Below are 15,515 nucleotides of genomic sequence, written 5' to 3' on the forward strand. Positions count from 1 at the left end.
TTCTAGTGATTTATGTTTCTACTTCCATAGAGGCATTACCTCCAGTCCTAAAGGCAGACTGTGTTAAAGTGTGAGCTGACTGGGGATGTGTGAGTGTGTGCAGCATCAACAACAGCAGTAAGAAGGACAACAAGAAAGAGCATCCTGTGATCCTAAGGGCAGCGGCTGGTGCACAGACAAGCTCTTTGATAGCACAAACACACAGTTGGAGAACAACACTAATGCAGACAGTCCTGAGGCATGTGTGTGTGTCTGTGTGTGTGTATATGTGTGTGTGTGTGTGTGTGTGTGTGTGTGTGTGTGTGTGTGTGTGTATATATGTGTGTGTGTGTGTGTGTGTGTGTGTGTGTGTATATGTGTGTGTGTGTGTGTGTGTGTGTGTGTGTGTGTGTGTGTGTGTGTGTGTGTGTGTCTGCTCGACTGTATCGTCTGCATCTTCTGCATCTTCCTGTGCTCAGGCTGACAAAGACTTATTAGCAGTCAGCACATCAGACTCAAGGCTTCCCTTCAGAGTTCTGAACCTTTTAGCTATAAAAATATTCATTATTTACCATGGCCTGTTGAGTGGTGCATTCTTCATGACACACAACCTTGTGATACACATAGTGCTTCTTTAGAATACTTAAATATGTGCACTGATCCCAGACCTCTTTTGAAACTGATTTTTCATATGTTGGCTTAACGTAATTCATGAGGTTATAATTTTTTTTCCCTCTTTTCCATCAGGTCTGCTAAGTGGTCGAAACAAAGTGGGTGGACAGACAGAATACGTGTCCACACGCGTACGTAGGTCAGTGTATTATACATTTACTGCAAACCTTACGCACCAATTCTTACTTATTCCTCAAGCATCTGTCTATGGTAAAAGAGGGTTCAATATCATTGTGAATATCCTTCTTTAAATGTTGCTGGTCCACCTCAGTAAAACAGTTATAAAAATTGAATTGAACTGATTAAAAAGGTTCAGATTTTTATGTGGGAAGATTTAGGTTAATTTGATTTAAGGTTACCTGATAACAGTTGAGAGACTTAATATATGCTTATGAATATCTAAATTCAGACTAATTTAACAACCTGCTTGACCATCAGTGTTACTTGGTTCTCCTGTGCTTTGCTTACACACTTTAGGGGAAAGTGACTTCCAGATTTCTTATTTATTTTCTCTCTGTTGCTGCAGTATTACTGCTTGACTGATTATGGCACACGGTGATTATTCACTGACAAATGATGGGTGATGAGGGGAAGGTTACAGGTAGGGGTTAGGCCATAAAGGTGGTTGCCGTGAGTGCAGCAGCTGCAGCTGCTGGCAACTTGTACCTACAGTATTTATTTATGTGTGTGTTAGTCATTCCATTTCTGTGGTTGATGATAATTGAGTACGACGGGTGGAGGGCTATTTCGGGTTCTTTGTAGAGGAAAATTGGTGATTCTGGATTGGGGGTATATATGGAGGTCAGCAGAATGGTTGAGGGGGTAGTTCATGTGTTATAGCCTCCAGTATTACTACTGAGATAAAAAAAAATAAAAAATAGTCCAGAGAAATAACCAGGTTTAGTATTTAGAGCAACCATTTGCAGTTACAGAAATTGGATAGTTCACTGATTATGGTGGTCCTCTGCAAATAGTTAGATTTGTTTTCAAATAAAGGTTGTATAACATGTTGAGACAATAAGTAGAAAAAACACCTTAACTCACTTACTTGCCTGCCTTATTATTAAGCTAACTTGGAGTAGTGTCTGTTTATAACATATGCAGTGAATAAACAGAAGGCTATAATGTGAAAGAAGGGGGATGTAATGTGAGTGTAAATGTCATGTAAGTCATGTAATGTTAATATTAGGATATTTCATATATAAGTTGAAAATAAAGCAGAAAGATTGATTCATGGCTCATGGCTCCTCCAGTTCACTGTGTATCCTATAATTAAGATATCTTGATGAGGGTTAAGGGTAGAGGATGTCACACCTTGTTAAGCCCTATGAGACAAATTGTGATTTATTGAAGAATTGTCCACGTCATAGTAAATGGTGATCCTAGTGCAAGGTATTCAGCCTTGATCGAGGAGAGTTTTATGACAGTAAAGCATTATTTTAGGGATAGATAAGGATCATTACACATCATCTGCAAAAAAACACCCCATTTGCTGGATCTTTTGTGCATCTGTCAATTAAACAAATGCTGATTCACAAAATCTCTATATTTGGTGGTAGGTTGACAAGTAAGAATTTATAATGTATGTTTAATCATGTGACAGAATTTTGGAGAGTTGAAAGCTGCAATTAGGACATACAGGTACAGCTGCAGCTTTAGCCAATGCAAAGCAGAACAAAGAGTCATTTCACCCCCATAGCACTGTTCCCTCTCTGTTTGACCCAGAATTACACCATTAGCACTCGAGAATCCAAAGAGACTCTCACAATGTTGGGAACAATGAAATGTACAATTATTGCGCAAGTGTTAATGTGAAGTGTGTTGGGGATGGGCAGATGGGCAGAGCTTAATATGAATGCTCTTTCTGCAAAGACAAAGAGAAAACACATGAAAGACCTATTTCTAAATTAACCCACCTTTTTGAAACAAGGCCCGAATTTTAACTCTGTAATATGCAATTTATTTTCAAAGAGGCGACCAAATCTCGATGTAGTTTACTTTTTTGAGTCTGTGAACCCATTCAAATAATAATAAAACTAGCCCAGATCAAACCCTTTGTTGTGTCTGCAGCTGTATTCATCATGCTTTCAGCTACACCAATCATGGTTGCTTTCACAGTTCATTTGATGGTGAGAAATGTTTCGAGCTCTTGTATTTTAAGAGGCCTCCATTAAGAAATACAAAAAATGTGAGGGCTATTAGAAGAAACAGAGTCACAAGTTTAATTGATTTATTTTAAATTTGGCCTGAAAAGTGAAAATGTTATACCCTAACAGACTTGATGCGTAAATGCTATTCCATTTATGAGAACCAGTATAGACCAGGTGTGTATTAATGACAGCCCCATGAAAATATAATGTTTAATGAGGAGCAGCCTCAGTCTGTTTGTGGATGTACGTGTGACTCAGTGTCAAGGCAGTTCCCATACACACAGGACGATGTCTTATACTCATGTTAGTACAAACTTATTAATTCACAGAGCGGGGATGGTCTTGCATTTACAATTTGTACTTTCTCATAAATTGAAAAGAGTAAACTATGAATAAATAGAATAAATAAATCAACCAATCTATGCATCAACCTACAAAGAGGACTTATATTTAGGCTACATGTGTTTGTATACTTAACAGAAGCATCCTCCTTGGTGCCATGCAGTGGGGACTGTAAAAACCGAGTAGTATACATGTTGCTGCTACATTGCCATGTGAGGTAATGTGTAGTATGTTGTATGCAATGCTCACTGACCCTTTTTCTCAGTGGTTGTTTGTCATTTGTACGATAATGCACTGCAGGGTGTAGAGAGAGATTCCACATATGGAGACAAGCTCTGACCTACTTCAGAGATTTTGCTGCTATTACTCTTCTCTGTCGATCTCTCTCCATTTCTATCTTCTTTATCTCTCTCTTACTTTCTCATCACATTTCTCTCTAAAGTGGATTGTGTGGTATTTTATTTTGCTTATCCCTCTACTGTTCCCTGCCCTTTGTGTGTGTGTAGGTGTGTGTGTGTACAAGCTCAGTAATTAAAAAGAGATAATGTGATACTGGTCAGTTTTCACAACATCTGGACTGCAGAGTGAGGTTTTGTGTGTGTGTGAATGGCTCCTCATGCCTGCCCATGCTGGGGTCTCACCTCCCGAGGGACAGATTAGCTATTTAGTTGAATACTTTAGGACTGACATGCCACCAGATGGTTTATGCATAATGTCTGTGTGTGCGTGTGTATGTTGTGTGTGTGTGTGTGTGTGTGTGTGTGTGTGTGTGTGTGTGTGTGTGTGTGTGTGTGTGTGTGTGTGTGTGTGTGTGTGTGTGTGTGTGTGTGAGAGGGAGGTGTTTGCAGGTTTTGGGTGAAATCTGACAACTGCCCTTGGGCCATAAAGCTGTTGAGTCCCCTCTCTTGTGAAGTCAGTCTGTTATTCCACTGCTCACAGTTGAAAGAGACACTGCGTCAGTGCTTGCTCCTACAATGTGAGCGAAATATTTTATATAGCATCATCATCAGGAAATAACGTTGTTGACATTATCCCAATTGAATATCATGATGCTGATATGCTTCATGCCATTCACTGTAGAGTACAGCATTAATAAATAATAATAATCATCCATTTTTTATAGAGAAAGGTGTATTGCTTTCATCTATCATTTTTAAAAGGCAGTATATATAACTCTTTCTAAACAGCAGTTTGTTTGGTTTGGATTATTTGTTTGGCTCTCAGAGATAATGAAAAATCAGCCAGAACATTTTCTAATGAGCCAGAATAAGCTTAAATGAAAAGGTTTATATATTTCTGGCCTGATCAAAGCACAGTATAACAGTGGCAGCAATAAGTCAAAAAGTAATTTGTAAAAGGTTGACTGCTCTTTCTGTATATTCTATATAGTGTATAATGTTTTGGGGGTCATAACTTTAAAGAAACAGCAGTTGTAATACTACATTGGAAAGATATTAGTCCAGTTTTTACAACAAAGAATATTGCTTCATTTATTTGAACTGAACAGCTGTAAGATCCTTTACACTTTATACACAGTTAAGGCGTATTCAGCGAAGTCAGAGTCCTCATCAGCAGTGCTTTGTGTTGTGTCAATTTTACCATCCACATTTTCTCCTAGGTTCCTGGAGATTTGAAATGGCAACCTGAGTTTTGAGCACTGGTATAAATGAAAGCAGAGAGGAGGACTGTGGGGGATGGCAGCATGCAGGGTACAGGGATTAACAGTGGGCAGGTGGTCTTTGCGCAGCTCTAATTTGGACATGGTGGGGTGTAAATTAGAAAGCTCTGTGTGGTGTGCTGGCTGCTGAATATTTACAAAGGCTAAAGACAGCACTGACTGTAAAAATCATCAATATAGCGTCCATTTCACCACCTGTAGGTTTCTTAATGTTGATATCTTTGGGTTAACCTATCACAATACACAAGTTGCTCAGGCCAGTAAATTCTATTTTGGACAAAGGGCACAGATACCTGGTATGGAATACAATTGTGACAAACAAGTAACCACCAACAAACAAAATGTTTGTTTAGCACACAAGAAGTGAACTTACACTTACACAGGTCAGTTGAACCAGCCTTAGTGAGGGAAGGGGCACATAGGGCTCTCTCATGTGTACCCTGAATGAGAGGCACACAGAGAGGGCTGATACAGAGACTGACACGGCCTGTCCTGGTGGCCAGTCTGACTATGGATCAGAACGGCACGGGGATGTGTGTTGTGTGTGTTGTGTTGTGTTTATTATTATCTGATTGTTTTGCGTGAGTAGCTTAATGGCAGTAGCTGGAAGGTGATGGAACACCATTGTGGATGGTACTGGTCCCTTTTTAACCCCTAACCAAATTTCTAGCTTGAACTGTAGTATTGCCATCACATTGGACATAAACAGATGACTGAACAGAGGTGTGGACTCAAGTGACATGGCTTGGAACAATGTCGACCTTGCATCATAATTGTGATAACTTTAAAATGATGAAATCCAAAAATTCACATGTTGACAGGCTATTGCATTTTGAAGTCCCCCCCCCCCACTCAAAAATGTGTTTGCTCATTCTGTGTAATGTTTGAGCTTCATCTCACTATGACCTATGGTGGTCTTACCGCCAATTTAACTTCTGAAATGAAATGTTTGAATACTTATGGATTCTGAACATTTCAGTAAGGGAGAAGTAGAAGTCATTCCAATGATTGTATAACAACTACTTCTTCGAGAAAAAAATATCAGATAAGTTAATTAAAGACAACAATATGTTTCATGTCATTTGGGATTTTTCTGATCAGTGAGTTTATTTGTTTATTAGCTCATCACTTTTAATTCACTGAATGGCCCTTATGCCCTAAAGAGTTTTGTTACATCAAAGGCCAAATGGCCTTTCCCCTAAAATGACGAAATTCCAAACTGATCATGACCATTAACCATTAAGACCAGTATAGACAGTACTGTGATACATGTAAGAGTATCATCTTGATATCAGTACATGACTATGTTTTATCAAGTATTCAGCATACTAATTTCAGGAAATTCATTGAAAGTATTCCACACTTTCCTGTTAAGTGTCTTCCTGTGAAGCAGCCTGTGACAAGCCTGATCCCACTGAAGCAGTGGCACAGGGCTTCTCCTCTATTTTGTTTCCAGGCTGCTCTCTAAGGAGCCACAAAGAGACTCAGCTGTGAATGTAGGCCAGAGTCAACACACTCTCTCTTGTCAGAACACGCACTCACCCCCACATACACAGTGTATACTGCTCTTTTACTCTACTGTCTACCATGCTGTCTTCATCCTAACCATCTGTCTCTGTCTCTGTATTCACAGGTCCTCGGCGCGGCTCTCAGGAGAACTATCTGGCCAATAAGCAGTGGTGAGGAGCAAGGCGAGCCAATTAGGGAGAGATGTTGGGGCAGGGCAGGCACACGGCCCTGGCTCTCGTGTCTTTACTGCTTCTATCATTGCGTGAGGCAACACCCATCGAAGTCCCACAAGACCGTAAGTCACCCGGCAATCATCAGATCCATTTTACCTCAATATGTTACAGCAAATGGTGATACAAATGCTATACCATTAGATCAAACTGTTTATTTGGTTGAAATAGACATTTCAATCTGACAGGATTAGAATTTGATTTTCCTAAGAGTGGTCAGTGCTGCCTGAATTGCTGTTGCCCCATTGACGTGCTTTATGTAAAACAGTATGTTGGAAAACTACAGTATGTCAGATGCTAGTGCTACTCAAGTAATTAGATGTATTTGATTTGGTGTCAGGTTGTACAAACCTTTATTAGCTCACATTTTGACGGGGGTGGGGGTACGAATAAAACAATCTGCATTTCAAGATTTTTAGGTGTTCACACCATTTACACATTAGCAGGGAAGCTCCATTGGAAAAAACAAAAAGGTATTTTAGTTAGTAATAAAGATGAAGCAATAAAGACAGACAGTACTACTATTAATATAAATTCAGTAGTAATGGAAATTGTTTCTATTTGAATGTGTTTAGATGTCCCAAATATCCAAATATATTTTTGTGCTTTTAAGTACCCCAAATAATCTAAATATCTCCTCTCTCATGCTTCTCCCTGGAGCACTAGCAAGAACAGGGCATTTTCTCTGTCTCTGGGCCTCACTTATGATTGGCTACCTGGTTTCTAAGTGACACACAGATCAACCACAGGTAACAGATTGCAATCTAGGCCTATTACTGTAGCTTGGTAAAACCCACTGAAATGTTCTGTGAGTGCGAAAATGAGCCAAACAGATGGAAGATGAGAAAAGAAAAGATCAACTTTAGCCACTCTGCTCTAATACAAATAATTTTGAAGGGTGTACAGTGATATATTGGCTTCCTGACACCGAATTCTTAATTCGTAATACTGTGTCACTTCAGGTGGTTGCCACACTGCAAAAATAACAAGTAATCATTAAATCAATGCAAATGTTAATGTTTGATAGCAATTCTGATACAACAGGAGTCCATTCAGGAAGACAGCCTGACTGGAATCTGCTGTTAAATAGATACTTGAGGGATCTGGAGACAAAACCACAGAGGAGCCTTTCTCCTCAGTTTCACCCTCTCTTTGCTTTTTTTCTTTCTCACACACACACACACACACACACACACACACACACACACACACACACACACACACACACACACACACACACACACACACACACACACACAACAAAGATAAATGTTCCTCAACTGTACAATAATTAATGATGTCAAACCAAGAGAGCCCCAAGGGCATCTGGTTTAAATGTTCTCTATACACAGAAAATCTGCTCGTTTTTCAAAATCAACAGGTTATTTTGGACAGAACATTTTAACTAAAAGATGTGAAACCATGGAACACCTGACACATTTAATATGGAAACAACAGTGTGTGAAATCTAAAGAATAGTAACTATTTGTGTCACCTCACACCCACATTTCAGTGTGTTTAAAATCTCTGAGGCACTTAAAGAAATGGATTCAAATGTGCAAAAATAAAATTATGCACTGAAACCTTTGTATTATGCTATTTTAAATCCCATAATACAATTGTAGAATCAAAAAAATAAATAAATCCATAACTGATTTTCCACAAGCAAAATAGTGCTCTTGAGTGTGCGAAGATTTTGTTTCTCACCTCAGAACAAATCCCAGATAAGAAAAGTATTGGTGAATTTCAGAATCGTTGTAAAAACCGCATTAGTGGGTTTTGTTTAGAAATGTCTTCTTAAGAACAGTTGGAGATTGAGGCCCATTGTTAATTAATGTTTTTTTATTACACCATTAGTTATAAAGTGTTTTTTGAACCATCCCTCAGCTTTTCAATTGCACATTATTAGCAAAATCATGGTTTATGATATGTTCAAGGCCTCAAGACTCCACCCCCTCTTAGCCCTGCGTCAGAAGCACTAACAAAGGCACCACATGCTCCACTGCTGATGCTTTAATTCAGTAGGGAGAAACCCCATCCCCCTCTTTTCCTTATGTCTACTTATCTACTTCACAGCAAACTGCACTATTGACCTTTATCAATTGGTGCTTTCCACACATCCTCCTCACATGCATCTGAACATTTAAAAGGGAAGGCCTTTAGATGATGAATACAAGTTCAATTCAGTAAATAGGTCTATGTAGTTATGTAGTTAGCACTTGAGAAAACAAAGCCTTCTTTTGGGATATGCATGAATGTAACATGCAGACATATGTGCGCACAGCACATACCTAATTTCAAGGCTATCTGCTGTAAAAAAAATAAAAAAAGACGCAAGTTCAAGCTCCTGACACAGGGTTGCTCTATAACCAGAGCCAGGAAACCCTTTAATGACTAAATAAAGACCTTCTAATAGTAATAATAATATAATAATATATATAATTTTTAAAAAATATATCTATAAAATTAAATACATATATATATTTATATATATATATTATAATAATAATGATCTTCTCTAGTCATGCAATTATCTAACTTCGTGGGATGAGGCTTTTCTTCTTTAATGTGACTGAAATCCTGTGTTGGAAGACATCACAGTTACTTACAGTTTGACAGATGAATAAATGTGTCCCAATTCATAACTTATTGTCAGATGACTGTCTTTTCAAAAGTATAATCTATGGTTGTTGAGGAATTTTTGACCATCCTCACACACACTCTCTTCGCTGTGCCCAAGGTCAGGTTATAGATAAAGGGCCAACTAGCATTACCTTGTAGTATCTACATTGAGGGACTTTCATATCTAACTCAGATGCCCAGACAGAAAGGCACCAACTTCAACTCTTTTGCGTATTTCACCATTGGCAAGACGTAAGGACACAACGTTATTTAGGAATGCATGCTTTAGGCTTAACTATCCAATAGGATGCGAACACCTACATGTAACATAGAGAGTGACAGCCATTCTAGCCATTTATGGATGTGCAGTTGGAATGGGTGATGCAAGTAGAAGGAGATATATGGGGATGCTGTGGGAGACATCTTCAGATTTGGGGGTGACAATTACTCATGTTACTCTGTTAGCGTTTGTATATTGTTCCACCTTCTGGTCTCCTTTATGCATCAAGTCTACATTAAAACCTTCTGCATAAGACATCAGCTGCTGCCTGAGTTCTCCTTTCACCAGCTTCCAGAAAACTTCCACAGCAATGGTTATTCAGTTATCAATTCAAATGGGACAAAATGACAACATGACTAAAGGTATTTTCTGACATACACTACCGTTCAAAAGTTTGGGGTCACTTAGAAATTTCCTTATTTTTCAAAGAAAAGCACTGTTTTTTTCAATGAAGATAACATTAAATTAATCAGAAATACACTCTATACATTGTTAATGTGGTAAATGACTATTCTAGGTGGAAACGTCTGGTTTTTAATGAAATATCTACATAGATGTATAGAGGCCCATTTCCAGCAACTATCACTCCAGTGTTCTAATGGTACATTGTGTTTGCTAATCGCCTTAGAAGACTAATGGATGATTAGAAAACCCTTGAAAACCCTTGTGCAATTATGTTAGCACAGCTGAAAACTGTTTTGCTGGTGAGAGAAGCTATAAAACTGGCCTTCCTTTGAGCTAGTTGAGTATCTGGAGCATCACATTTGTGGGTTCGATTATACTCTCAAAATGGCCAGAAGAAGAGAACTTTCATGTGAAACTCGCCAGTCTATTCTTGTTCTTAGAAATGAAGGCTATTCCATGCGAGAAATTGCGAAGAAACTGAAAATGTCCTACAACGGTGTGTACTACTCCCTTCAGAGAACAGCACAAACGGGCTCTAACCAGAGTAGAAAGAGAAGTGGGAGGCCCCGGTGCACAACTCAGCAAGAAGACAAGTATATTAGAGTCTCTAGTTTGAGAAATAGACGCCTCACAGGTCCTCAACTGGCAGCTTCTTTAAATGGTACCCGCAAAACGCCAGTGTCAACGTCTACAGTGAAGAGGCGACTCCGGGATGCTGGCCTTCTAGGCAGAGTGGCAAAGAAAAAGCCATATCTGAGACTGGCCAATAAAAAGAAAAGATTGATATGGGCAAAAGAACAAAGACATTGGACAGAGGAAGATTGGAACAACGTGTTATGGGCAGACGAATCAAAGTTTGAGGTGTTTGGATCACACAGAAGAACATTTGTAAGACGCAGAACAGGTGAAAAGATGCTGGAAGAGTGCCTGACGCCATCTGTCAAGCATGGTGGAGGTAATGTGATGGTCTGGGGCTGCTTTGGTGCTGGTAAAGTGGGAGATTTGTACAAGGTAAAAGGGATTTTAAATAAGGAAGGCTATCACTCCATTTTGCAACGCCATGCCATACCCTGTGGACAGCGCTTGATTGGAGCCAATTTCCTCCTACAACAGGACAATGACCCAAAGCACACCTCCAAATTATGCAAGAACTATTTAGGGAAGAAGCAGGCAGCTGGTATGCTGTCTGTAATGGAGTGGCCAGCGCAGTCACCAGATCTCAACCCCATTGAGCTGTTGTGGGAGCAGCTTGACCGTATGGTACGCAAGAAGTGCCCATCAAGCCAATCCAACTTGTGGGAGGTGCTTCAGGAAGCGGGGGGTGAAATTTCTACAGATTACCTCAACAAATTAACAGCTAGAATGCCAAAGGTCTGCAATGCTGTAATTGCTGCAAATGGAGCATTCTTTGACGAAAGCAAAGTTTGAAGAACGAAATTAATATTTCCAATAAAAATCATTATTTCTAACCTTGTCAATGTCTTGACTATATTTTCTATTCATTTTGCAACTCATTTGATAAATAAAAGTGTGAGTTTTCATGGAAAACACGAAATTGTCTGGGTGACCCCAAACTTTTGAACGGTAGTGTATATTGAGTGAACTCAGTAAACCACAGCAGACTACATTTACAATCATCCTATCATTGGTGCTGCAGAAAGAAAAAAAAAGCATCTGAATCATGTGCAGAATCTGATACCACCACACATAAACTCTGATAAAATTAAACAAAGTCTGGTGAGCATTGAGCTCCACTCTCTCCTGACAATCTAAAGTCATTAATCCTAGACCTTTAGTATGTCTTGTATCTTTCTTTTTGTGTGGGATATTGTGGCTTGTCCAGAATAGTAAACAGTACACACAGTTTACAGCTCTTTAAAAAGTTCATGTGGTGGCCTTCACATACATCCATGCATGCGAAGTTGTAAACACAATTATAGTTCTATTTCCCTTATGTAACTAGATGGTTAATTGTCATAGAATGAACCCGCTTGAGATTGTATGTGACATTGTATTATTGTGTTGGATATACGATCTAAAGCATAACTTGTGTATGGTCTTACTCTTCCTCCTTACTCATACTTTTATGATGTGGGAACTCATTTTAGATGAGTCCTTTGTCACTGTTTCTCTGTTTCATTGTGTTGATCACACTAATATAGATATTTATTCACATAAGCTTTTTAACATAATGTATGTATTTAACCTGTAACAACGGTCCCCAACTGGTCCAGATTTCCCTTCAAGTTGAGGTCGACCAACATAGTTCTTTTCTAGAAGAAGTTGAAATACTTGCTTGTGACCCATTCAAAATGGACTCCACCAGTTGGGAACCACTGAGCTATAACATAATCAAGATGAATATAAAAATGTCTAACATAGTATTATCAATGTTTTTGTCTTTGATATAATTAACAATCACATTACACTTTGTCCACCTGTCTCTTTGTCTCTCTTTGGCTTTACGTTGGACTAACAGCAAAGATCCAGCAAGACCGTAAGTGTTTCTTTTTAACATGCCACTCTTAATGCCTCTTTCCCACCAGCTCATTGTTTAGCTCATAGCTTCTAATGTTGACTGTGAAAAAGACAGAACGATGTTTGCTTCTAATACATTTCCCCCCCCCCTTGTTCCATAGAGGTTAAAGACCCTCACATATACAGTACATTGCACTCATGAGCAGATCACATTAACAGTAATTAACACCAATTAGTGTGCCTATGTTGAGATCACATGTGCTTGGATAACTCATGGGTAGTTATGTTATATAAAAGAGTGTTGTGTGCCATAGCTCTCATAGCCTGGTATTATCACGAGTATGCATGCTACTTTACACCTATATTCTTATGGTTACCATAGCAACACAAGGGCTATATAGGCCATAATACAGTGCTGTTTCAGTTCTATATAAGATTAGCTTGAAGAGTTTCAATTACAGAGGGAAAGTGTTCTTTCATCTCTGTCATCTCTCTGCCTCTGTCTGACCAGCAGGCAGCTGGCTCTCTGAAGTGCTACTTATCTTGTGTTGTGTGAGCTGATCATCACCTTTCATTCAAACAAACATAAAAAGGAAAAAATCTGTGGAAATTATAGAAATGTGATATTCTATATTTTCTTACTGTCAACAAATCCCATATGACTATCAAATTTAGTCAGTTATTAATCAATAGTGTCGGATCATAAATCCGGATCATTCCGGCCACTTTAACCCTGAAGTCCTGGCTGTGTACGTCTCGTCTCCTGTTGTGTGGGGCAGGTGAACTTAGTCTGCACAAAATATTGGACTTTTTATTAGTGTATTTAAATACGTAACTCATAAAGACTTTGGCGAATCAAACAAACAAAAAGTAATCTTCAGGTACTGTATAAGTCCTAATAACTTCTCTTTAGTGTTGGTGTTTATTGTTTAAGTGCAAAGTGAGCGGAGGTCAATAGGCGAGTAAGGTAGGGGGAACAGGCCGCTGCAAAATGAAGGTAGTGGAAACCCTGAAAGGTCAAAGTTCAATGTCACAGTGGCCTCATAAAGTATGTTTTGGCCTCTTGAACATGATATCTTAAGTCTGTCTTTAGAGAACCTCTTCAAACTTTGACCAGTTTTCACTTGGACTCAAAGATTAACTGTGGTCAAAGGTCAAAGGTCACGGTGACTTCATTTGTGTCTGGGTAAAGAAATGTATGTAGACTGAAAATGCACTGGGTGGCGGATGCATACAAACAAAGCATTGTAATTCTAGTTTCATTAGAATCAGAATCATACTTATTGTCTTGTAGGTTTTCAACATTAAAGGAATTTACTTTGGTGTTTGGTACATAACAAACATTAAGTAGAAACATTGGGGGAAAGATAAATCAAATTTAGATGTAAGTACTATAGTTAACAAGAAAGATAAAATCAGGAACCTTAAGTACAAGAGCAATAAGTGAACAACCTAGTCACATATATAGAGATTTAAATAACATTTATAAAAAATATGTTAAAAATTAAAATATGACAATAGGTTAAATATATTAAGGATTGTGCAGAAGATTAAAGGGATAGTTCACTGAAAACTGAAAATTCACTCATTATCTACTCACCACTTTGCCGATGGAGGGGTGGGTGAAGTGTTTCAAAACAAGGGGTAACCTTTGTTGCAGCAGAATCCAATGCAATTGAAGTCAATGGTGACATTGACTTCAGACATAATAAAGCAACAGAAAAAACATAACATGCCTCCATACTGCTCGTGTGGTGTCAACCAAGTGTCCGCAAGCCCGGACATTCATATTTGACTCGAAACAAGGTCATTTAAACGGTGTTTTAAGCCTAAAGGTCCAACAGAAGCGGACTTAGCTACACGATGGGTTGTCTGAGGGTCCCTGAATGCACCTCGTAGGAAGATATCAGCGGTCATTTAGGATTAAAACATGGTGTAAATGACCTTGTTTTGAGTTGAACATGAATGTTGTGGCTTGCGGACACTTGGATGACATCACACAAGGAGTATGGAGGCATGTTGTGTTTTTTCTGTTGTTTAATTTCGTCTGAAGAAGGACTCACCATTGACTTAGTGGTGAGTAGATAATGAGTGAATTCTCATTTTACGGTGAACTATCCCTTTAAGGTGCAGGCGGTAGATAGTACCTGATATAGGAATGCCGACCAAACATATTCTTGTTTGGTCGGCATTCAGTTCTTGCCATCTAATGTCTCTCCATTTGGTTTTATTACTGTAACGCAAGAAATCAAAATATCGATCTTTAAGAAAGCCGTACATAATTCACTAGCTACTAGTTTTCAGTAGCTGAAATGAAATGACATGCAAAGCAGAACGGTGTGTGTGTGTGCATGGGCATGAATGTGTGTGTTCATTATGTATACACAACCAAATTTCTGTAACCCTTTCTTTGTCTCCCTCCTCCTTCCACAGTGAAGCAACCCCCCACTATAGTCAAACAGTCAGTGAAGGACTACATTGTCGACCCAAGAGATAACATCATCATCGAGTGTGAGGCCAAGGGCAACCCAGTGCCAACGTAAGCACACACACAAACACACACACATACTAAGAGTCGTATTTCCATGGTGTCAGAAGACATTACATTGACTTACATTCATTTACTCTAGCTACTACTTGCCTACTATTAACTTAACCTAAACCATAATGGACATTAAAGAACAATAGCTGAGTGGCTAAAGGTTAGCAAAATTAAATAGTTTGACACGTTTCACAAATCTGACAGTAATTCTGAAAACATGCTGAAAAGGTCACACTAAGACTGATGTGACAAAATGAACAAACAAGCTAGATTCTAATCAGGGATATGAAGCTGAGGACAAAGCAGGGAAGGCTCATGTGATGCATTCCCACTGTTTATCATTTAATCCATTCACTCAAGCGCATTGTATTTTCTCTGTCTTTATTTCTCTCCTTTGCTGCCTTTTGTCACCCTGCTCAGTCTGTTTTTGGTTTTCTCTTTGCCCTCCCCACTCCTCTATCTCCATTGACTCTGGTCTGTCCGTGCCAGTGAGAATTATGAGGGGTGACAGTGCCACTCTGATGTGCTCTCCTGCCAGTCTGTCCTCCACCGTCTGTGTCTCTCTCACACACAATAGCACATTTTCATCTTAACCACCCTTCCTTTTTCAGTGACCCCCTTTCCCCTA

General features: G+C 39.0%; 1 protein-coding gene across 13 annotated transcripts in view; it reads left to right on the plus strand.

Moving 5' to 3' along the window:
- Nucleotides 1-15,515, plus strand: part of nfasca (neurofascin homolog (chicken) a) — a 121,690-nt gene that overhangs the window by 59,915 nt on the left and 46,260 nt on the right. For 4 of the 13 annotated variants that reach the window (XR_004613979.1, XM_034586796.1, XM_034586797.1 and 1 more), the window contains exons 2-6: nt 727-786; nt 3,282-4,119; nt 6,455-6,625; nt 12,347-12,364; nt 14,779-14,884. Coding sequence is in view for 12 of the 13 variants with exons in the window: in XM_034586796.1 (XP_034442687.1) it covers nt 6,532-6,625; nt 12,347-12,364; nt 14,779-14,884 (218 nt within the window). In the remaining variant the exon portion in view is untranslated. Of the gene's footprint in view, nt 1-726; nt 787-3,281; nt 4,120-6,454; nt 6,626-12,346; nt 12,365-14,778; nt 14,885-15,515 lie in introns of those variants that run through there. The other 9 variants (XM_034586790.1, XM_034586789.1, XM_034586793.1 and 6 more) reach the window with 7 other exon arrangements.

The sequence above is a fragment of the Hippoglossus hippoglossus genome, chromosome 5, assembly GCF_009819705.1.
Source record: "Hippoglossus hippoglossus isolate fHipHip1 chromosome 5, fHipHip1.pri, whole genome shotgun sequence".
Classification (NCBI taxonomy): Eukaryota; Metazoa; Chordata; class Actinopteri; order Pleuronectiformes; family Pleuronectidae; genus Hippoglossus; species Hippoglossus hippoglossus.